General features: G+C 39.7%; 1 protein-coding gene across 3 annotated transcripts in view; it reads left to right on the top strand.

Moving 5' to 3' along the window:
- Window positions 1-1,554: 1,554 nt before the first annotated feature.
- Window positions 1,555-25,148, top strand: part of LOC137194469 (rho GTPase-activating protein 29-like) — a 30,091-nt gene continuing 6,497 nt past the window's right edge. Inside the window, exons 1-13 of one of the 3 annotated variants that reach the window (XM_067606382.1) lie at window positions 1,555-1,723; window positions 2,481-2,869; window positions 15,185-15,328; window positions 18,965-19,061; window positions 19,331-19,403; window positions 19,657-19,717; window positions 20,344-20,493; window positions 21,295-21,359; window positions 21,508-21,618; window positions 21,867-21,947; window positions 22,443-22,610; window positions 22,854-22,991; window positions 23,677-23,864. In XM_067606382.1, the coding sequence (XP_067462483.1) occupies window positions 2,578-2,869; window positions 15,185-15,328; window positions 18,965-19,061; window positions 19,331-19,403; window positions 19,657-19,717; window positions 20,344-20,493; window positions 21,295-21,359; window positions 21,508-21,618; window positions 21,867-21,947; window positions 22,443-22,610; window positions 22,854-22,991; window positions 23,677-23,864 (1,568 nt within the window). In that variant the 5' untranslated portion in view covers window positions 1,555-1,723; window positions 2,481-2,577. Of the gene's footprint in view, window positions 1,724-2,480; window positions 2,870-15,184; window positions 15,329-17,690; window positions 18,022-18,081; window positions 18,492-18,964; window positions 19,062-19,330; window positions 19,404-19,656; window positions 19,718-20,343; window positions 20,494-21,294; window positions 21,360-21,507; window positions 21,619-21,866; window positions 21,948-22,442; window positions 22,611-22,853; window positions 22,992-23,676; window positions 23,865-25,148 lie in introns of those variants that run through there. The other 2 variants (XM_067606383.1, XM_067606384.1) reach the window with 2 other exon arrangements.

The raw sequence follows: 25,148 nt of genomic DNA, 5'->3' as shown, positions 1-25,148 counted from the left end.
AATGGATGTTTGACTGAATCGTGTGACCTTCCCTGTTTATGTGAACTGTGTGTATGTGTGTGAATGTGCGGTCTGTGTTGATTGGTTTCACTAAACAGTACGAATGGTAACTTTATCTGTGCGTTGAAATGCTTAGAAATATAAACTAGATGAGAATACATCCATCTTTTTGTATATTAAAATAAAGACAAACACTGATTAACCATGTACATTGAATTATTTGTTTTTTATTCACATTTACTTTACAGGGTTTGCACACACAATGCATAGTTAGATGAGGCATTAATTAGATGAAAATACAAAAATTTGATGTGGGAAACTACATGATTACATTAGAAATACAAAATATAGACTGTACTATTTATAATTTGTATTTTCTGAAAAAGCACTTGTTTTGTGAGTATTTCCAGTTCATGTTACTTGTACTTCATAACATTTGAGAGGTAAATATTGTCATTTATACTTTACTACATTTATTTACTATAGTTAAGAGTTATTTTTCTGATTCAGACTTTACATACAAGACATATGATCTCAAGTAGTGTAATTATCTCCAATAACTACTGCTTAAAAAGCAGTATGTATGTGAATGCATCAGTAAAAAATTATAATATACTGAGAAGCTTTTACTTTTGATACTGCAAGTACTGATAATACCTTATTCTTTTACACATGTGAGATCTTGAATGCATTACTTACCTGTAATGGAGTAGTTTTACTTAAGTAAGGGATCTGAATACTTAACACCACAGATGTGCAACATCCTCAACCTAACCTCTGCTAGGGTTTGGAGTATGAGTGTTGCTTGGTTACGTTTGTACACTAGATGGCAGCAGTGGTACCACCAGTTTGGTTCAGTTGATCATTTTATTTGTCTGGGACAATGCCCAAAACTAAATGAGCCAGACTTGAGAGGATAACCATCATTTGGCCAGATATGAACAAGCAAATCAGTTGGTCTAGCAATTATTTGATATGACTGAGTACCTCATACCCTTTGCTCCAAAAACATCACAACATAGCAACATGGGCACTACTATATATTTTAAAACCATGGGAAGTGTTGAAAATGGGGTGAGGTGTAACCTTGCCTTCTTTACCATACTGGTTTCTATCAAAAAACAAACCGACTCATATCCAGAGTTCTCAAAGAAATCCCCAAAGGAAAGGTACCGGTATATTGTTATGGTATACTGTAAATTATATAGCACTTTCAGGGGTCATTTGAGCAATCCAGTTTCATCAGTTTCATCATCGTCTAATCAGTTTCATTTAAAACAAAACTGGTTCGATTGGAGCAGTTACTTGGTCTTTTCTTTTTAAAATAATTATTTTTGTAGTCATTCTTTTTTATTGGAGGATCAAGAATTCAACAGGTAAAATCAATAAACTCAACTCTTTGAAATACGACAAAATTCGATTCAGTTATAATCGTTGAAAGTCCGCCAGCCCTTGAAAGCATCATCGAGTTATCCGCGGAGAGGGGCTAGCCAATGAAAACTCGTTTAGACCGTCATGTGACAAACGGACTCGTAAATTACGATTGACTTGAGAGTTGCCGATAGTAGCGTACTTCTCGATGTACAGTGACTCAAAGCGGACAAGTTTGTGGCTTTGTCAGAGTTTGTTTTTTCTAACGGAAATTCCAGGGGTTTTCACTGGCTCCATTAAGCAAAGTTTTGTTTGGATATCGTGGCCATTATGTCATTACTGTGCCGAGCAGGTGAGTTTAAACATCGTATTTTGACTCTGCCAGCAAAGCAGTTTCTGACCTGGGTCGACTGTTTTAACCGGGGCAGCAGCAGCATCACTTTTCATTGTAAACTGTCCGGAAAAAGGTCGCCTGCAGTTAGTTTTCGTTTTTGCCGAAGTTTTGTAATTTCCTCCTGTGAGTTGACTTCGTTTTGGTCTCTGTAACTTAATGTGTCTATTTCCATCTATGTTTTGTTTTTATGAAGACGTATGGCAGTGTTTTTTGTTGTTTGGCAGATAATGTTATTTTACAAAAACAAGCTAGCTAACAGCTTAACGTTACTTAACGTTACAAATGTTACAGCTAAAAATTAGCCTACGAGATAAATCCTGTCATGACACAATAAATGACATTAAAAGATATAAATGGACTCTTATGAGAGACAAAAAATACAATTAAATATATTTTGCTTTCTATAAACTAAATACTTAAAGTCAAAAACTCTTAGTTTATATAAAAACAGATAAGACTTTAACGTTAGACACATTAGTAACTGTTAATATGGTGAAGTTATTTATTTGCAGGACAAAGTCATGTCATATATATTAGATTTTAGAGTGTATAACATAACTTTACTTAAAGTTGTGTGGTTTAAGTGGTTATTACACATGTGTAACAGGTCTTGAACAATTTAATTATACAGTAGATTAATGAGTGTGGAGAGGAGACCTCTCACACACACACACACACACACACACCATCTTTACACACCTTTCTCTGTCGTCAGTGTCAGCCATCCAGGGATCAGGCCAGTGTGGTGAGTTCAGGGGCTAGCTGGCCTGCTGTACCCTCCTCAAAGGGTGGCACCTACACTGGCTGCTGGGATGCATCGAAAGAGCAGCAGCGGCAGCAATGGTAGTGGTGAGATGAAGAACACCCAGGGTCTCCCACGACACCACTCCAGGCCCCACACGGGATCTCTGTCGGCTGGATCCACCAAGACCTGGGATATGGGCCGTAACTCCAAGACCCCCAACCCTCTGAGTAGCATGGGGATAACGTTTCGCCTGGCGGGAGACTCAGGAGTGGACCCAGAGTACGTCATACAACTGGTGAATGATGTGCGGTGGTTCGCTGATGTACTGCTCAACCTCAAGGAGGCTTTCCAGTGTAAAGGTGAGTTCAGGAGGAGCTGGAATGCAGAGATGTTTGTGGAGATCAGGGAAGTGGAACACCATAAAATGACATACTTGTAGAAAGGAAATTCACCCTCGGATACTCTTTTTCGATACAATATCATTAATATAGGATGTTCAGCACATTCTAGGGGTTACTTCTGATATAGTACATTAAGGTAGGCAATTTAGTGTACACCGCTTTCCACTTTTCTACATCTTCTTCAATCTCAAACCCCAGAGAACAGTGGGAAATGTGTTGCATTCAGGTGATGGTTCTTAGAGTACTATTCGTAGTACGATAAGAGCAAGCAAAGCCTTTCACAAAATCAATCGGCTGCATTGCATTCTGGTCTAACAATGCCACTATCTGCAGAGAAAATAATATCTCTGCCTCTTCTGTGATGGGTTTTTTGTTGTGTAAGTGCTGAAAATGGTGATTCTGGAGAGAAACCCTTGATCTTTGAACTGAGGCATTTGTGCTAAAACCTAATGTTTACCATTGATGTTCTAGATAGCTGAATTTCTCTGCCTGCAAATTCCACTGCAGTTACACTAGTAATGTATTGACAAGATGTCATGTTGTCTTTGTTTTTGGGCAGTTGTCTAAAGGAATTACAAATACTACTAATGTACAAGCACACCTAAAGCTTCCTGAACAGTGTTATAGGGTGGACTTTTCCTTTGAGGCAAAACAAGATACAGTGCTGAAGCTGTTTATTACAGGTCAACACAATATCTCACACTTAACTGTCCTTAAAACTTCGACCATAACTTATGGAAAGTGCATGATCCCATCACTGTCTTTGTCCTGCTTTGATATCTTCTTTGCTAAAGACCACAAAAATATGGTTACAGTCATGGCACTGTGACGTGCTTAGGATAAAATGCCCAGGAAGGCTATGTGTTTTCTGTGATGCTACAGATGGTAACTAAAGCCCGGAGTTTGTTTAGACAGATTGCCGGTGACGGACAACCAGAACCACCTGTGGAGTGTCAGTTTATGGTGTGATAACAGCCTCACTGCTAACATGCTGGAGCGCTTTCAGTGTTGTGACTGTCTTAACAACTACACACACCTACACACCGCCACACACAAGCATACGAGCGGAGCAGACACAGGTTACTTAGTTTTGATGATTTGGCTCTTGTTTTCAGGCACTCATACAAACACTCTACCCACACAAATGCACACAGGACTTCTGAGCTTCACAGCAACATTTACACTGACTTTTTGTTGACTCTTATATTCCTCTGACTGAGAAATCTCTTTCTGTTGAACCTACTACCACTATTACAACACTACTACTCCTACTGTAAAAGACACATACCTACACACACACACACACACACACACACACACACACACACACACACACACACACACACACACACACACAATCTGAGGTCCAACAGCAGGTCTGGCAGTGGGAGTGAGTTGTTTAGCCATTCCTCTGGCTGGAGGAGTGAGGCCTCTGTGAGTGAGCCTTGGCTTGTGTTGTGCTGAGTGTTGCACTGAGCATTTGGCATATTTGCATCTCCATTAAAAACAGCTCTTATTCAGCAGGTGGGGATGAAATCATACCACATGACCCTATAATGTCATTCAGCTATTTGTCATCTGGATTAGTGGTTTATTTTTGTTATTCTTTTTCTCAGAGGCACTGACATAAGTGTTTTAGTGGAACAAGTGTTGCAAGATGCTGCAACAGTAATGTGGTTTGCTGTCCGATGAAAAGTAAACATTGAGTCATTTTCATTACTAATTGGTAACAGAGAGCGGTGGAAGATGATCACAGTTGAAATCAAACATCTTGTCATTAGCCTTAGTTTAAAATGTAAGATTTGGCCTGAAATGCCAAAAACACAAAACTAAAAGCTAGCAAGTATGAAACCAACACGTTTATCATCTCTAAACCTTTATTTACTTATAGTTTAAAGCATATGTTTATAACTTTTTAACAAGTTTAAGACTCCAATAATCCCATACACAACCTGTGTTTGAGTATTTATGATTACAGGGATGAGCCCCTATTGGCTGACAGTTTTGTTTTTCAAATGTCAAACACTTTGATTTGAAGGCGTTTTTTTTGGCAGGAAGTTTTTTTTATGGTTCACATGACCTCCATATCCAAAGACAGAGGTCATTATAGCCTTGAAAATATATACATAACCTAAGTGTTTTTGCAAGATTCTTGTGGCCTGCAATGTCTAATGACTAATGATTCTACATAATGGTGATTTAATAATCTTAACCTATCTCTGTATGTCCACATCTTGTCCAGTGTGTATATGTGTACATCCATAATTGTATTGACTTGACTGTTCTTGTCTGAGGAGTCAGGGAGTTTACACAGTCTGGACAAAGCAACAGGGGGTTTGTTTTTCTTTGATTTAAGGCAGGCTATGTCATCGGTTTTTTTAGATGCACAAAAACAATGAATTACTCACCTGCCATGTGTGTCAGTATACCTCAAACTGTATGTATATATTTATATATCAGCCTTTTATGGTAATATCAGTGTCTATAACATTGTCTATTTTAGTCATATTACTAACTTTAAAGGGTAATATTTTAAGTGTGAATGAATAAGAATTCATTGAATTATTAATGGTTTCTCTTAAACTTATTCAAATGAACAATGCTTCTGTTTCATTGTTTTTGTTTTGTTTTTATTGTTTTAAGTAGTATTTAAGGGTTACATCTCTGCCCATAGTGTTACTGTTATGTGATTATCAGCATGTGTTAGCCCTTTGCTAGAAAGGATAAACAGCCTGACAGCAACAGGTTTCCATGTGGTTGAAGAAAGCCGTGAACTGCAGGATCAAATTAGCAAGGGAAGTAGGGAGGAGGTTAGCGAGGCACATGCCAGCTCTCGTGTTGTTCTTTTCATATTTGGAAAGGTCTGTCACTGGAGTACTGTGTGAAACCTACACAATGCTCTTTTTTTTTTTTTTTTGCTCAAAGGCACGCACCATATTGGATCTGGCAGGCTCGTATTCCCATTGCAGAGAGGCACTTTTGACTCATTGCGTGTGTCATAGCTCCTCATACAGAGAAAACTTTGTAGAGGGTTTAGCTTGGAAGATTTTTCCTTCTAGGGCACCTGCCAGATTTTAACTGGAGGCGGCGCATGCATGTTTAGTTGACGGGAAACCCACAAGGGAACTCCCATCAGTGACCATAAGCGCTAATTCACATGACCAACCGAATTCACACCCACAGCTTCACACCTGTAGATTCCCCGGGGTCTTTTTGAGGTTTAGTTTTACACTTTCTGTGACAACCGGACCCAGAGTCACAATGCTTGCAGGAGTTGTTTCTCAACAATAGTCAAGCTGTCAAAGAATGTAACTCATGAAAAGAATGCGAGGCTCTATGAGTTTTGACTGAATTGGTGACCCCTGTCCTGGTGGCCCTGCTGTCCCAAGATGATCTTTGTCTGCTCGCATGTTCCATCAACACACGCCGTCGATCAATCAACCGCTCCCTCTCCAACTCTCATGATTACTTGATTATAATATTTCAGTAAAATATGGCAAACAATAAAAGAGAAAAACCTTACAGTGTTAACATGTCATTTTGTCAACAGGTAGTTAAGTATAAATCATCATTATTCTGTTTAAAGGAGGGTTAAACATTACAGAATAACAGCAGGACTTGGGCTATGAGTACACATCATGCAGTGCACAAACTGGAGCACAAAAATTTTCTAGTTCCCTCAAACATTTACTGTCAAACAAATGAGAGAAAACACATTCATATAACGGTGCATCAAACCATCTATAAATTCTTGTGGTATCTGTATGTAATTTTAAAACATTAAACAGTCAAACTTTTTCTTAAGTTGGAATATGTCTGTCGGTCTTAACTCAAGTACTTAAATTCCCCTGTTGACAATATTATAAGTAACAGTAATAGGACAAATGCAGCATTTCAGGGCCAACATAAAACAAGAGAATATTTTCTTCAACCTTAACTTTTTTAGCCGAGTCTGCATTGCTGCGGAGAAGACAGCTTGGTTAATGGTTTTAATCAGGATAAAAAAAGGAGTCCTTTACACACAGGCGAGCTGCTGTCCCCCTCCCATCCCCCCACTCTCCTGCATACTCTGCATTCCTTTAGAACAAATGTTCACTTGTAGCTATAGTGCCTTCAATAGACTAGTGGTAGGTGTGAGGCAGATTGCCTATGAAAACTCCTAAAATAAATTCAGTCTAGATTTTGCAATCATATCTACAACTCACCAGCAGCTATGTGGTCAAGGTTAGTTTTTATTTAGAAATTTCAGGATAAGAGAGGTGGAAAATTATACTGATTTTTATCGGGTCCAAGGGAAATATCACAGGGAAACAACTGCCAGACTTGTTGAGTATTAAACATGCCAATATACGGTATTTTTTAGTTGTGTTTTTTTTTTGCCTGTGTGGGGCAGTCATCTGAACCATACAGGACAAAAACTGCTCCTTGAAAGAATGCGTTCTTTCATTTTGTCAAGTATGAGGAGTCATTTTACAAAATGCAACTGTTGCACAAGCCCTGTCATTTCATCATCTTACATCCTTTTTTCTCTTTTATTTTGTTGGCCACACAGCAGCATAACGTTTGTAAATTTCCACTAGAAATGCCTTTTTTTTTTCTCCCCAAAATGTACCTCAGTGGTTTGCCCTCATCATCCAGCCAAAAAAGTTTAGGAATGTGTTTTGAGAAATATGCGGTGGAAGTTATGGATAGTGTACAGGTCAACTGGGATGAACAGGGTGAGGTTTTAATGACTTTTGTTTGCAGTTACGTCGGCAGATAACCATCAAGTTACCGTCTGAAATTCTATTTCCTCGAAGGTTCCTTTGCTCAAGAAAGTCCAGGTTACTTATATTCGCCTTTTAGCCTCAGGTGGAAATGAAAAACAAAAGTACGTCACACCAGCACTTTTACAGTTCCACTTCAGGGTAGAATAAACATCTCACAGCATAGTTGCAAAGCATGAGACCGAAAGCTTATTTACTCAATGTATGGAGTGCATTGTGCAAGTTTGTTTGACCACTTTGGAGCCTATTACCTCTCACTGCACTACAGAAAATGTTCTTCATACAGTGTAGTTCTGTGTGAAGAGAGGCATTAAATGTCTAAAAAGGAACATGTATAGCTGAATCACATGTCCTTGTTCTACTCTGAAAACAGGCTTTTTTTTCAAATGTTGGTGTCATCATGACACTCTGATAAGATTTGGCTGCACTCCAGTTAAACAGCATTGTTCTGTGTTTCACAGTACCAGTCTGTAACTGAGTTGTTGTCTGAAGGGCAGACTTTTCTTTTAGAGTAATAGATCATAAAAATGTTCAGAAACTGTTTGGTCCTTTTCTTACAGGAATTAATTTACCTTGAATCCAATTATGACAAAGTTGTTTATTTAGGAGCTTATGAACTGCTCAACAGGGTTTGTATTGCAGTTATATGACGATTGGAAATGTTTTTCTTAGTTGAGTTTGTTCAAAAACATATAATCTACGTTCTTTATTAAATTGAATGCTAGTATTATATTCCCACTCTCCTTGTCTTGTAGAATGAGGGCAATTTTCAAAATTTTAACCCATTTTAAGACCTTGTTTACTGGCCATAAAAGCCAACACCACTCTGTGAAAAACATATACAGCAATAGCTTCCACCAATATCTCCACTTCTCACACAAGCACCCCTGTGCCAACTGAAGTGGCCACTCGCGGGTGGTGCCTTCAATCGAAAGAAAAGCCAAATTCTAGCACATAATGGTTTAATGGCCTGCTGCTCTTAGTAGAAAGAAAGGAGAGATTTGTTGGGCAGTAACTTTCCCCTGTGATGCTGAAGGATGTTTTTGTGCAAGTTTGTGGTTGGGGTGTGTTTCCTGGGGTCGGATTTATGGTTATGGGCTCTGGATGTTTGTGTAGGAGATTGGTCATGGCGAGGGGTGGATTGGCCAGTGGAGCTCCTGCTAGCAGGAGGGACGTCACTGCTGGCGATTGGGCAGACCTGCTGAAATTTACAACTGGCCTTGCACAGCGAGCGGGCCGAGGCTTGTGGAGCTGGTTTTTGTGTCCGTTTTTTTTTTTTTTTTCTCCAAAAGCAGAAAATGTTATGATTACTCAGGTTTCAATTAAGAGACACAACAAAAAAAAGCCAGTCCTTGCAAATTCTTAGATCCATCTGTGTCTCACATGTCTGAGAGAGTTAGTCATTTTTCTTACTCAATCACATTCCCATGCTGTGGTGAGTGACATCATTCTTTAAGGTTGGGAGAGACTACCAAACTGCCAATTTCTCAAGGTGAAGTCATTCATAGATGCATATTTGACGTTTTGGTACCAGTGGAATAAAAGTGGCTAAGAATACCAGCCTCTCAACATTACAGTTAGAGCTAAAATGTTAAGCTCATATACAGAAACAGAATGACTTAATCAACTTATTTTTTGAGTCATTTTCAGTGACTTGGCAATTCCCAAAATTCTCTGCTTCCAGCTTTTAAAATGTGCTGTGTTCTCTATCTCCTGTTATAGTAAATTGAATATGAGCTCTGGGAAATTGAAATGCAATCTTTCTTACATGTTATAGATAAATTTAATCATTGTGAAAATGTATGTAAATGTAAATACAAAGTAGAGTACAAAGGTTGTTAAAAATCAAAAACTCTTTGGTTTTGACTGAAGTCTTTGAACAGTTTTTAATGCGTATTCTTCTATATTTCCTGTTTTCGTTTTCTGCTCTTTCTCACCCCTCCCTGCCCATGATACTTGATAGATTGTGTGTTGATTCAAGAATGCAGTCTTGGTTGTGCACCTGCTGTTAAGTTCCCCAATCATGTAACGTCATGTCATGGAATTAGTTCAGACCTCACAGAGTGTAGTTCACCATTAGGCTGAGAGCAGGTAGCTGTTTATGGAGTGCCTGCTGTTTACTGTCTGTGTGATGTCTGGGGCCCTCTCTGTCTCCAAACAAGGCATGGGAAAGACAGAGGGGGCACCCAGCAATGTGTTGTGTTTGTTTGGACAGGGGCAGAAATTAGCGTTTGGAGCTAGAACCCTGACCAAACAATTCCACCTGTCAAAGATCAGGTTGCAGGCAGCCAATGCGAGCGGATTTGTTACAGTGAAATATATTTTCTGTGGTGGCTTATGTTCGAAGTGACTTGTGGATAATCTGTATTTAGTTTACTTAGCCCAGGCTTCTCTGTGGAAAGGACAAAAAGTGTCTGTTTCCACTTGGAGGGGAGCATTTGGGCTGATGACTGAGTCAGCGCAGAGAGCAATGTGTCACCATCCTGGAATGAGGTAGACGGATACACATGTGAAAGAAAATCTGAAAATCATCTGCTGCTGTGCGGTGTAAACCCGTCACCCACCCTCCTCCCAGAGAAGGGATGCTGATGGAGAAATGCGGCCTCCTTAGCTTTTCAGTAAAGCCCCGCGGCTGTTTCCCAAGCGGCACTGTGTCACCAGAGCTGCTTAGGCTTGTTTCATGTAGAGCAGATTGCGTGTCCAGACAGGCCAGTTCATTGCCCGTCGTTATCAGTGGGGGGAGCCGAGGCTGTAACCTCTGTCAGGCCACCTGAAGATTTGGATTAGATTGGTCCTTCTCTGCACTAGACACACAATGAGCTTTGTTAGACACAACGGGACCCCCCACACAACAGTTTAAGGGGAGACATCAATTTAAAAGGCAAATGTTTGAGCTACTGTATTGTGTTAAATTCTCCCAAAGCTGAGTCACCACTTAAACCTGCTTTCAAGTGATACTCCAAACACAATATGTGTTTTGTGTATTTAGCAATATTGTGGCGCAAATATTGGTGTTTGCAAAATACTTGGCATACAGATGGACGGCAGAGAAGTGGATTATTCTGGATGAGTGCTTTGAGAAGTTTCTATTGGCATTTTTTTTTTTACCCTTTCATTCACTGAGGAGAGTTGTTAGATGGTAATCAGCCCGGTGTTGTAGTCTTGTTATAGTTACATCATAGAACAGAGACAAAACATTTACTGAACCTTTAAATGGCTAGCTGGTCGACTTGTAAATTCCAAATTAAATTAGCAAAGTGTTCTGTACAGTCGGAGCTAAATCCACTTACCACTAACAGTATTTTTAAACACACAGCTGTCAGGAGTTTTGTATCAAAAAAGGACTTGAAGCAGGACTGTCAGGCACATGTGATGGATCTGCTGCAGCACCCCAGGTGAAACTGAGTAGAGCTGAAGCAATTAGTCGATTAATCAATTAATTGACCAGCAGCTATTTTGTTTATCACTTCATTGTTTTAAGTCTTTTTTCAAGAAAAAATGTGAAACTTCAGATTAGACAAATAAAAGATACTACTTTTACTTGACATCGTGAAGTGCAGTTGATGTACATGCCTTACTTTTTTGTCGCTTTTTAGAATTTATTGATTTATTGAGAAAAAAATCATCAGATTAATCAATAATCAAAATAATTGTTAGTTGCAGCCCTAATCTGATGGAACAAAAATGTTTTGCTTCTATTTTCAGATATTGAAATGGTTAACAGAAAGTTGTTTTATTATTATTTTATTGTGTACTGTATTGTTATTGGTAGAAATGCCAAAAATTTCAAACTATTTTAAACCACAATAAACTATTTTTCATCGTGAATTTATTTTCCTGAAAGGGAGGGAGGTCTCCATCTTGGAGGAAAATAAATGAAGCAGACCGAGCGTGAAGCGTGGCTGGGACACCAGCACATCCCACCACTGTAAAGAAAGACGAGGCAGCCTCGAGCTGCGTTGGCGTCGGCAGGGGGTCTTCCTTTAAACAATATGGCCCAGCTCTTTGCCTCACCGCTGTTATCTCTACCAAAACAATGGCATGGCCCTCACAATCGGCAGCAAATTTCCAGTACGCTTTTTGATGCCATTGTTGTGACAAAACCACTCACCACTGATTTTTTTACCAGCTTTCTCTCACATGTCTCACGCTGTAGTGAGCACAGATCCTCTCATACAATTCAAAAGGCAACAATAGCGGCGATCAGTATGAGCTTTCACACAAAATTTAACCTTGTTTTGATAGCTTTATTCCCATTTCTAATTTCTAAATAGAAAGCTTTTGTTGGGATTTTTAATCTGGGTTTTTGGGGTGAAGAATTAACAATGATCTAAGTAGCCTAATTGCGCGCAGACTGTGCCGACATCCACGTCATGTGGAGGGTTAAGCCATCTCCACACTTTGATGTGTCCAAAAAGTAATCCACTTTGAGCCTTCTTGAATCTTTTTTTTCTTTAACTTTGAACGTGTTTTTACAAAAACATTTTTTAAAACATTTAAACAGTTTTAAGTATTTTCCGTCTGAACATGTAGGCTATACGGCTCTTTGATACAGGAGGTCTTTGCCCTGGTCGCCAGTCTTCAGAGTCCTTGAAAATTCCCTATCTGCTGATTTCAGTTTTGATCCAACATTTATATATTTTTTCATATTACAACAGCAAAGTACGCGCTTACCACAAAATGTGCACTTAACATTAAGATAAGGAAGGAATTTCAAATATATTTGACAGCTCTGTTAAAAAAGTACAGCCTGCATGAAGAGTTGTTGCAGGACATGTTTTGTACAGGATTTGGACATCCTGTTTTCTTCCTAAAAAGATGTTAAGATGTAGTTTTATACCAACAGCAGTACTTTCGGGGTATGGGGCAAAATATTGCTGAAGCACAAGCAAATTCTCAATTTTTTTTTAACCCCCAAAGCAGCTCTGCCCTCGTTAGTGTGGCCGTTGTTCTCTGAAGCTGGCTGTCAGTGTGAATATTGTTATTAGGAATTGCCGGCTGTTACTTATTCGTTCGCACTAAACTGTTTTAACTGCAAGGTGTCGCATTTTTGACAGCTGGCATCGGGTTACAGTAGACAAAGGATATAGCCAATACCAGTCCATGAAAAAATGGCTTGATTAGCTTCAACAGCAGACTGGCCAGGGACTTCCATCTGTCTTTGTTCTCATAACATCACATCCATTGTTATTTCCTCACACCTTGCATCGCTTATACTTCTCTGAGGAACAGATTGGTCTAATTAATTTTCTTTCAGTAGGGAAATAAGGGAATGAGTGGTACTAACCTGCATAACTGCTCATCCCATCGCAGCACCTTCAGTCATGCTACCTTTGTGTCATGTTAAGTGAAAATTCTCAGGTGTGCACCTCATTACAACTGACTTTCGTATGCTAATGGCCAACCCACACATCCTAGATTAAAAAAAAAAAATCTTCAAACGCCAGTGAGCTAACCAAAAATACCCAGATGACCACAATTGAGAAGCAGGGTTAAAAAGGAAGGGGAGGGTGCTTAATGAAGGCCCATTGTCAGTGTCGGTAGGGAGGGAGACTTCAAAGTGTTGCAGGTTAAGAGACCTTTAGCCTTGGGGCATCTGAGCAGGTGAGCCTCTTGCTCCCCAGGATACTTTTTCTCTAATCTTGGGGGGGGGGTATTAATTGAGGACAAGGATTGTCGAGCTTTGTGAACAGCAAGATGGACCCTGATGTTACTTAATCTTTATACATGTGGAGAGTGTATTCAAGAAACACCCTTCTATGTCTTGTTAGTTATATTACCCAGTGATTCATTGCCAGAATCTTTTCTTTCCTAGCATCTATGTTAATGTACATCTCTCCTGTCGTTCTCGCTAAATAGTATCACAGATGGCCTTGGCTTATGTCTCAGTTGCGGATTATGTCTCTTCTATCATGTTTTACACCAGGCAGTGTGTATGTGTGTGTGTGTGTGTGCGTGTGTATGAATAAGAGAGGAGTAGAAAGGGTAACACGCAAAACACCCATGCTCTCATTTTCACTCCCCCTGTAATTCCTTTTAACGTTGCAATAAATTCAGCCTCTCATCTCACCCTTTTCTGGGGTGGCCTTGATGAAAAACAGATGACTTTTTTTTTTTTTTTTGTTTCCAGCCTACTGTATGCCCTTGCTTCTTCCAAAACAGTGAAATAGACATGAAGTCATTTATTGTCTGGTGCCAACCTGCAGAGCATCTGCTGATTAGCCTGCATCAGAGCAGGAGAAATAAAATCTCTCCCTCCTGTTGGTTGGAGAAAATCCATCATGTCTCAAGTTTTATTGCTTTTCTCGTTGCCTTTTATTTTGCCCAAGTAGCTTTATTGCCTGTAAAACACACTCACACAGTTTTCAAAAGTGCTGTAGGAATGCTTTCATACAAAGAGTCGTGAAGAAGATACATAGTCAGGAAACACTTGTTTAAATAAATAAATACTGATTAATGGTGTACTTCTCACTGCTTCATCGCAAAATGACTGATAGAATTTGATAGGTTTGACAAAAAAAGGCAGAGGAGTAATACATTTTGTACATTTCTTTCCTCCTCATGTGTCATCTTCTGAAACATCACTGGAAAGGGAACAAAAGGCACGATCTTCCTCAACTCTTCTCGCCGCTCACACTGTCTGCTGACTGGTGCAGAAAAAAATGTGATTGCGTAATTGCTACCATGTGTGCCACTTCAGTCACCTCTTAAATTAAATTTCTTTGTCCTTATTTAGTATGAATGCCCTTTCATCTGTATGCACTTTACACACTGTATCATACACAGATGTTACCTAACGGCTTCACAGTTGTATATATTCAGTACTTCAGCTGTAAAATGGCTGTTTTTGTTGATAAAAACCTGTGGTAACCGAGACATTTCGCCGCCTCACATGTGGCCACAGAAGTTCATAAAGCACGTTATCATTTTTGTTTTCATCATCGTCACCTGTGGGGGAATGTTGACAGCGTGACTGTGACGGAGTAACCTGTTTACATAGACATATGCCTCTTCCGTTGTACGGGGTGTCGCTATCTGCCTGAAGGAAGCAAAATAGACTTTCAACACAGCAGTTTCATGCTGCAACAACTGAGTTTGTCACTGTCTCTTAACCACAACGGTACATGTCTTCCACCCTTCATCTGGAGACACATCCACGCACAGCTAAAACATAACAGAACATGTACTGTATTATTTGTCCTGAGGGGAATCGTCTGGATGAGACAAAAGATGACAGCCAAGTTTCATAGTTTCAAAATGACAAGGTATTTGCTAAGTAATTTGTGTAGCAGAGAACAAAAGAATGCCAAGAATGAATTTGAAGCTAGCTAACCTGTGAGTCAGAATGTGATGTGACGGTATGACTTTGACAAATAGATGACAATGTGTGATTACAAACTGCGCGTGGTAGTTTGATTTCAGTTAAGTTTTTACTAGTCCTGTCAAGGTCTTGATACTTATATGACTTAACCTCACTGATCTACTCGTGTGTTCTCATTTTTGCCAGAGAGTCAGGAAGATCTCCAGCAGGTGGTCCAGGAACGTTTGGCAGAGTTGCTCCGAGTCCTCAAGGCTGTCATCGGCAAACATCAGACCCTCAACTCGGTGGACATCCTAGGAACGGCCGGCACTGTCATCGCCAAGGTCAAAGGTCAGTAATTACTCACTAGCATGCATGGGTGCACACAGACATACAGGTAAGCAGTCACAGGCGCCTCTGTGATGCTTAAATACTGTATCTTGGCATGAAATCTCATTGTTGCATTACTGGTTTAGGCTAAGGGTCAACGTCAATCTTTCAGAGCAGTGTGGGAAATACCCTGCAGGAATGTTTTATTAATCTCCACTTGGTTGTAGTTGGCTTGGAGATCTATTTCTAAAAGAACACAGTGTGAGAAGTTATTTTTCCTCCATTTCCGGTCTCCCGAATGAATACAAACAAGAAGATTCTCAAGTCACAAGTTCATTTGCTTGAAATGTGATCCACTGTAAGGGTAATTCTTGACTTGCACACAAGAATCTCCACAGCACAGAACGCATGGCTGTAATTTGCATTCCATATTCCAGCGTCCGCGGAGGCCCCTCGGCGGGCTGCTTGTCAACCGTGCACATCCGTGTTTCTTTATTGTTTTACCCGTGTCATGAGGTGTGTGGTTGTCTGACACCTCACCTGCCCTATCTCAATATCTCGGTTGTGACTTAGGCCTTGCGTAAGAAGGCCTTAAGAATGCGTAAGAATGCATGTCTGCAATCTGCAGTCCATTGAGCATTGCTTTGACAATGTTTAGAATGCAAAAAGGAAACAAAAGAGATCCAGTGTAAGATCAGCCAAAGATTATTGGCATTGTTGAGACAAACATTTATGACAGTACAGACTGTAACATCAGTCACAGGGTGGAAAAATGACACCACAAGACAAAGCAAATTCGTAATGACTTATGACTAAAGTTTGTATAATGCTTGTTTAAGCACCAGTGTTCTTATGAAACCTAGTAAAAAATATCTGGACTTTTTGGACAACATTTGGGGTACCTGAAAATATCATTTTGAATTGGTTTACTAAAATTCCTCTATTTAGTAGTAAAAAAACATTTGGGAATACAATAGTACTATCACTTAATTGATGTTGTCCCCAAACTCTTTAGTATGAACACCCTAAAACCAACTGAATGATGTGCTGCTGTACAGTATGATAGCGCAGTGTCCCATCGTTCCTTTCTTTAAGAAAAACATAGTAATGATAGTCAGCAAATACAGTAATTGCATATCAAGTTAACAAGTAGAAACTTGGGAGTTTGCTTGTCCACAAGGGGGTGCCTCACATCACCGCACTCCCTGGCTGGACTGTCCCCAATGGCCAGTAGGTAACACAATACTGATAGTCAGCGAGCCAGAGGAGGGCTGAAAAGGAGAGGCTGAAAGAGGAATGAATCAGTGAGACGTCAGAGATGAAGACTCAAAGGTTTGGATGATAACAGGCCTTGTGTGCCTCAGTGTCTTCAGAGTGTGTCGTCCCTTCACTCATGTTGCTCTTTGATGCTCGGTCGTGACACCTGGGGCATTTGGACAGCTGCCAGAATTTATTGGAGAAAAAAAAAATCCTCCACCCACCCACCCTCCCTCCCTCCCTCTCCAAACACATGGTTGCCTAACGAGTTTCAAATACCATTTACATGTAGACATTTCCACTCAACCTATTCTCCTACTGTTGTTTTTTCATTTGACACTGTTGACACATTTTTAATAAACCTGCAAATGTCAAGAACATTCTCAGCTCCACTCAGCCGTATAATGCATGTGGCTTAATTCCAGACGCAGAAAATGTTTGTTAAATTGACCATACTCTCTGTTTGTGTGTCATCAAAGATATGATCTTTGCACAGACTCTCACTGGCTTGAAGCAGACCCAGACAAGGTTCCTTTCCTGGTCACATTTTGAGAATTTTCCCCTCCTCCTGCCTGAAAAACTGCAGGGCACTGCAATAAAAGTGTCAACTTCCTCAACTTATTGAAATTCTTTCCCTGCTCCCTGTCCCCTTTTGTCTAGAGAAGATGCTGTCAGTTGACAGATTATATTTGTTTTTTTGCAATCAATCTTGTATGTGTGCATGTGAAAGACAAATGTGTCCTGTGCAGATAAACCTATTATATGTTTATTTCATGGATCTAAGAAAAGCATTTTGGTCAGAGATAATGAACACTCATTTCTTTTAACTTCCTTTTTGTAGTCTGCTTTACTGATAAAACCATTATATGAGAGTGAACTAGAATGGCCAATGACACCAGATAATTAAGTCATGGTAAGACAGAGTAATAGCCAAATTAGCAGACTTGCTTTTAACTCAGATGAGTCATTTTTCACAGGCTAACTGTCCCAGTTATGGCTCAACTGTGAGAAAACAATGGCCCCTGTGCTTGAATGATGCAGTTTCCATATTTCAACCGTGACAAGGGGGGCAGAGCTCTGGAATCATTGTTATGAGACCCACAGGATGTCCTGAGGAAGAAGTCAGTGCAGAGTTGTACGCTAGCATTCAGGGCCAGGGAGGTGCACGGCAGGGAGGCTTGCACCACCACGTCTCCTCTCTTTCGGTGTCCTCAAGAGTCTCCCTGCAACATGGGGTTGCCTCCCCAACCTAGGATGCCATGACCTTTCCGTGCTTCTTCATAATCTGGGAATTTACAATTTCCCAACCAATTCTAACACGGATAGAATTTGCTCTCATGAAGAGAAAATGGAAGCACAAAAGCTAGAAAGCAATCTGGAAACGTTTTAAAGCTTTTTCCCTGCAACTGACTGGCATTACTGAGGTTTTCGGATCCACCAGGTGACTGAGAGAAACGGTAAGTGTTATTATGGTTGTCAGTCGTGTTACATGTCACAGAACTCAAGCTGTGAGAGTGTTTCCTGTTGCGGGGCAGACAGGAAGTACTCAGCTAAGTCGGATTTCACTGACTCTGTCTTGGGTTGCTCAGATTGCCTTCTACAAATGTCTTCTTGCTGAGTAAACTGTTTCCTGAAGAGGAGAGCTCTGCGCGCACGTTCTCGAAGATTTATCAAGCCTCGACAGCCTTACGTTCCTCAACTCGTCGGATGCATTTCTTCAAATACATCTCAAAGCAACAAATGTGTACGATTGATTTCCTTTTCTGTGCATAATCGACATGGAAGATGACGTATGGGATTATAACACGTTGGATCCAAGGAGGGAATATTTGGGATTTTTTTTTGATACTCCTTAAACATCTTATCCTTGAAGACCCTTGAAGATTTTTCAGAAGCTGTTTTTGACAGTGTCTCCTCTGTATAATTTGTAAGCCATTCACTACCTTTTTTTTTAAAAAACTTATGACTCTGTGTAACTGCTCTGGGGGGTTTGACTTTTCATCTGTCATCGAGTAGCATGTTGACACTTACCTGGAACAACTTTAGCCCTTGCTGAGACTATAAACCACTCCCTGCAAAAGCCAAAGGTTTAACTATGGTCTCAACACTTGCTTGTAATTGCAGAAAGAAAATTAAACACAAACATAGTCCCTGTGTCAAATTCAAAGTCTTAAACTGATCTTTTTATTGCATTTAATACATGGTTTTTGGTTTGAAAATTGAAGATTTGATCTATTGTCTGTGTGTGTGTTTATTTTATTGGTGGTTAACTGTTCATCAACCAGCCACATACAGGCCTGGCTGTGTAAATACCTTTGTTGAATGATTGAGTGTACATAAACTGGTTGGTTGCACGATTTTTCTTTGGCTGACGTTCTTGTATTTTATCACTCTCCACAGGCGTTAACTTCAAGGAAGTGAACCCAGAAAACAAAAAAGCTATATTTGGCGAGATACACACATCTATTGACACTTTGGCATTCACATTCGGCAATGTGTGAGTACAACATTTTTTCACTTTTACAACCTTTTCAACACCACCATAGAATTTTTTTTTACTACTTTTTTGTGTAACAGGGCTGAGTTCAGGCTTGTTGAGCTTGTCGTGCTAACCTTATTATTTTTCTCTTTCCCATATCTGTGTTTTTGAATTGTAGGGTTTTTTTGTTTTCAAATCAGTCTGAGAAATACTGTTTGCAATTTTGCAATTTTGACCAGATCAAACTGTGCTTTTATCTTTGACTCTTTCATGTATCTACCCCACAGAGTTTCTGACTTCCTTATGGGAGATGTGGACAGCGGCTCAGGGTTGGGGTACCCCCAGACCAGGAGAAGCAGGGTGAACAATTTTTTCTTTTTCCAGCCTTTGGGCCAGATATCTTTTTTTTTTTCAAAGCTTTGTTTTCAAACATGACAGTTTTCAGAAGGGTGCACTTAAACCAGCAATTTTACCACGCCTCCCATTTCAAAAAGCCTCAAAGTCTTGCTTTCTGTACTTAATTGGGGTGTTGAAAACCAAGCAGCTTCTGATGTCTGACTTTGATTGTATGTCTGGTATTCCCTCCTTATAATCTGAAACGTCTTTTTCACAGTCTTTTGACAATCTCTCCGTGGATCCTGAGGGATATGTTTCAGAGAAAAATGACCTTGTGGGTAAGTGTTGCTCAGATTCCATCATTAACCTCTGAGTAATGTGGGTGTAAAATAAATTAATCCTGAAATGTAATAGCTATTAATGGCTGGTTTACAAAGTATTAATGGTTACTCTGTAGCCTAGGGCAGCTTGTGAGTTAGCAGAGTGATTTAGGCTTTGGACTCTTTGAATGCCTGAGGTAGACCCGCCCTAAACCTCTGCTTCCACCCCTGTTATTTCTGCTGCTTTTTTCATACTAGCTGCTAGTTTTCCCCTCTCCGTCCACATATTTGACATTCCTTGCCTGTTTAGGAGTAGTTCCGTGTGGGATGGGAAACACATGGGGTTTGTGTTGAATCAGAAGGCGGGCGGCTTGGAGAGGTGTATCACAGTGTAACTTGTAAAAAAGAAAATAACACTGTTGGACTATTATAAAAGATGCCCAGCACATTCACAGCCTCCTACACTGTCAACTTCCCTCACCTCAGTATTTTTTTTTTTTTTTTCATGTACCTCCCACTCATGTCTGTTGGCATAGTAAAACTCAGACACATCAGTCCAACACTCGGGAATTTTGGTAATACAGTGTGTTTCAGTTCATGTTGTTTTGATGTGTCAGTGTCTCCTCTTCTTGACCCCCCCCCAGGCCCAGGGGTGTCGTTATCACGGGAGGAAGAAGTTGACTTGACCTTGCTGAAGAATGACAGCGGGGTGGAGTCTGCGCTACTCTATGCCAAGGCCTGGTCCAAGTACATCAAAGACCTTCTTGCCTGGATGGACAAAAGACTGGCTATGGGTAGGGCTGTGCGATGTGAACAAAATCTCATATCCCAATATAAGACATCTCATATCCAGATAACGATACAGACACAGATCTGAAGTAACTTTTTGCAAATAGACCCCTGAGTCAATATAAGCCTTTACGATGTTAATTTAGGTTAAAGTTCAGAAGTAGTAGAACAGTTTGTGGGCAGTTCATAGCCATTTACCAATATGGTCTTCAAGAAGGCGGTCCTCAGTCAGTCAGGGATGAGGACTTAAATACTAATTATTACAGAAAATTAATTGGTTGTGATAAGACATCTGGAATTTCAAAATCAATCTTATTGTGGATATACTGTACTTCTAATATATATTCATATACACAATATACTCCTATGTGTGTTTTAGCTTTTGCTTTAACAAAATAACAATCAAACTATGTAGCATAAATCGCCTTTAAGTGGGCTACACCTGAATTGGGTGCAGTTGTGTTACAGGATTTTTTTTTTTTATCCTGCTGTACTTTATATTTGTTAAGAATTTGTATTTATTTTGCAGTGTGAGATTAAACCATTTGCCAATTTGTCTTACTGTTTGTGCTATTTATGGCACATTTTGCTCAGTGTAATATATATGTTACGTACTGCTATGTGTGTCATGTAATATGTAATATATCAAGCAGCTGATTAATGTGAAATCTGTGTTTGTTTGGGGCCAGCATTATACAAGTAGATCAGATGCACTACACATACTTTTTTTCCTTTTAATAATTATCTGACAGTGATTGCAGACATAAATACTCCCTTATCCCTTTGTACAACTATTTCTCTTTCAGATGTTGAGTATGCTAAAAGTTATGCCAAAATGGCTGAGTCTGCAAAGACACTGGCAAGTCAACAGGTAAATGAAGAATCATTTTATTAAAGAATATTGACCTCATTGATGTGTAATCATACAGTAATATAAAATTGTTACCCCATGTCCTTATTAAAATAAACATTTATGCAACAGTTATACATTAATGTTTTTATTTCTTTTTTTCCAACAGGACTACATGCCATTCAGTGATATCTACATTTCCACATTCAAGAAAGACATTGAATACAACCAGCTGCTTCTACAAACTGCAATGGCTCTCCAGACCAATAAATTCATACAGGTATGTGTGATAAGAAAGAGACAATAGCCCACAAAGAGCGCTTGAGTCTGTTAGCTTATCTGTCTCCAAACCAGTTGGGTAAACTCCAGAACATCTGTTGTTGGGTTAATTAAAACATTTTAGACACACCCAAGACTTTGCAATTTAATCCAGAGCCAACCTGAAACATGTCTAGAAAGTTTGGACCTGAAAAGTTTGAGACTGTCCTCTGGTTTCTCGGGAATTGTTGACCCTCTGTCCTTTCGTAGCCTCTTCTGACCCGCAAGAATGAACTGGACAAGCTGAGGAAAGACATCAAAGAGCAGTGGCAGAGGGAGCAAAAGAAAATGGTATGTGATGAATCCCTGTATAGATACATACAATTAGATACACGCTCGACAGCTACTACCAGTACTACCAGTCTCCCTTTTTCCGTGACAGACTAGTCAGCATTGCAAAGTAAATGTTCCAGTGTTGTCAGCCAGCCAGGAGATGTCAGATATGTAAATGTCAGTGTAATCAAAATCATGTCATAGTGTCTGGCAAAAGCAGGAAATACAGTTGTATTTTTTGTCATCAGTGACATAATCTGGAAATATGCAGATAGGATGAAAATACAATTATTGTATTGTTTATTAGCTCCTTTCTGTAGGCAGTGCTTTTTTCATAGAGTAATAATTTCACATTTCTCTCAGCGCTCTGGCTGTTTATAAACCGTACTGTGTCACTTTACGTGCAAGGTTAATCAGCTACAAATGCTGTTTATATTTGTTGGAGCTGTCGTGCACCTATGTCACATTTTTCGTCACATGGACCTTTGTGGCTGACTAGTGTGGTTTTTGCAGCAAGAGGCAGACGCAAGCTTACGTAAGGCACGAGCGCTGAAGGCCCAGAGGAGAGAGGAGTACCAGAAAGCCCACTCATCTACCAACCGCTCCCAGGAGGAGCAGTCTAATGCTGGCAACAAACAGTTGGAGAAGAAGAGGAGGCTGGAAGAAGAGGCACTGCAGAAGGTAGGCAGGGAGAAGATAACACAGGGAAACAGACAGGTATAATAAATAGCATCTAAAAATAATTCCTACATTTTTTTTTTCCTACTCAGATCACCTAATAGGTGGGATTTATTACACCAGGACAATTTATAGAGCCATTGTCTGCTGTCTCTGTATATGATCTCATGTTCTTGTGTGCCATTAGAAAAATTAGTGCTTCTTTCACATCCTTACACTGTTCTCTTTATTTATTGTTTTGGATAGGCGGAAGAGGCCCAGGACCACTACCAAAGCTGTTTGGCTGACGCAGGCGTCAGGAGGATGGATCTGGCCAACGCTAAGAGCACCATCCTCACACAAATCAGAGAGATGGTCTTCCAGTGTGACCTCACACTCAAAGCGGTGAGTGGAGTTTACGTAATGCTTGTTAAAACACTGATATAAAACAGCCTGATACTTCGGTTATTATCAGCTGAGAAACAAAAAAAGCATATCTTCTATAGCAGAAAGCAATGTTAATATAAATATAAAATTCATATGATCAAAAAATGACTGATAGGTAGGTAAACAGGTAGTTTAATGTTCCACTTGTACTGTTTACACTACTATGTGCTTCTTGTGTTTTGCCACTTTGGTATAAAATCATTCTTTATATTACATATAGACAGATTTCATAGACGATTGTGTTATTGACTGACTTGGAAGAGCAAGCAAACTATTTAACATTCACTGTTGCTCAAATTGAGTACATATTTCAGCAGTGGTTAAATTGTGTCCATAGAAATGAGTATTAAAAACACTTTTCAGTGATCTCACAAGTAGACAAAGGAAATGCTTGGTCAAGTTTTCAACATTGTTTATTTATTCTACAGTTTTATAATAAATCAACATTTTGTCTAATTTTGTACTAAATGGAGTGAATGGAAAGTCCATAATAGCACATGCGAGACTGTCTTTCTGTTTATCTGTTATTCTGTATCTGTTTATTTGAATCTAGCTACTCAAGCACTTCAGTACTCATTTGTCCGTTCATTCCTTCAGTCAGTTAATGAGTCATTTACTCAACTTTGAATCTGTCATTCCTCAGGTGACAGTGAACTGGTTTCAGATGCAGCAGACAGAGACTGTGACGCTCCCTGCCCATTACCAGGCCCTAAGTGAGAGTGCCAAGTTGTACATACCGGGCGAATGCTATTCCGAGTTTGTCCGGAACCTGCCCAGAAACCTGCCTAAAGAGCGCGTCCACTCAGACTCCATCTCCTCTGACAATACCAGGTACTAATGAGTGTTAAATAAAAACTAAGATTCTGGTTTCTGTATTTACTCAGCTAGTAATGATAATGACAAAAATGGTTTTGATGCTGCTATTCTTTGATTTAAATTCAGCAAAACAGGAATTAAACATCCCCAAAGTCAGACTGAAGAATGAAATCTGTTTGTTACACCTGTAAGAAGTTTTAATTTAGTTTAAGCACACTGGTCTCAGAGTACATTGTTGTACATGCACCCATAATATGAGGTAGTCAGTGTTAAATGAGTCAAGCTGAGGTTAATATGTTTGTATTTGCGCAGTTGTTTCAGGTCTTTTTGGATTAAACCTCCGCTGTAAAGGACAGTATTTCAAAATATCTTTAAGTCGTTTCTGCCCTTTTAGAAGTTTTCATTCCTCAAAGTTGTGTGTAGTGCAGTTCTTCTTTCAATAAGGTAGCAGTGAGTCAGAGTGGGAGGAAGTGAGCGAGAGAGAGAACCAAGGAGAGACAGAATGCGTGTTGAATTTGTTGCCCTTCCTCAGGAAATATCTGTGGCGCAGGCTGAATGCAGCAGAGGAGATTGTGAGCTTGAGAGTTTGGCTCTGGTTTACTCTACTGATTCTGCTTACACTGTTAAAGCAGTGTCAGATTCAGCTTCACACACGCGCACGCACACACACACACACACACACACACACACACACACACACACACACACACACACCACACTAACTACCTTTAAGAAAATAAGCAGTGCTTCATAAACACGTTCTTTGTACTCTGTTAATTAAGTTATGATGATTGATCTTGTTGAACAGCTTTGTGACTAACAATGTAAATTTAACGCTTGAGATAAGTTAAAAATGTTTTTATACGTGTCATTATACGTTGCAGTGGTCTGCTGTTGAAGTGGTTTATTTCAGTTTCGGTTCCTAATCCTCTCTTTCGGTCTTAATTATACCGGTAGCACAACTTGCATCTCCATAAAGTGCCTTGACTGTTGCAAATCAAAATGAGCATATTTAACTTTATGACTTTTATCTACATTTATTCACAACCATGGAATTACAAAAACACTGAGAGGCCTCTAATAGACAGGAAACATTGTAAAAATGCACAAAGTCTTATTACATGCCAGAAAATGAAAGTCAAAAGTTTTAGTGCGTGGTGAAGTAATGGTTGAGTCACTGGTGTTGATCAACAACCTTGTCAAACCCCCCACGCACTCTGTGATATAATGACTGTGTTACAGGGCAATAAAAAATCTTACTTACCAGTAAATTCATCACACAAAACCCTAAATGCCAAC

The sequence above is a fragment of the Thunnus thynnus genome, chromosome 12 (assembly GCF_963924715.1).
Source record: "Thunnus thynnus chromosome 12, fThuThy2.1, whole genome shotgun sequence".
Taxonomy (NCBI): Eukaryota; Metazoa; Chordata; class Actinopteri; order Scombriformes; family Scombridae; genus Thunnus; species Thunnus thynnus.
Note: the sequence above shows the minus strand (reverse complement) of the source record. Positions and strands in the feature narration are given on the sequence as shown.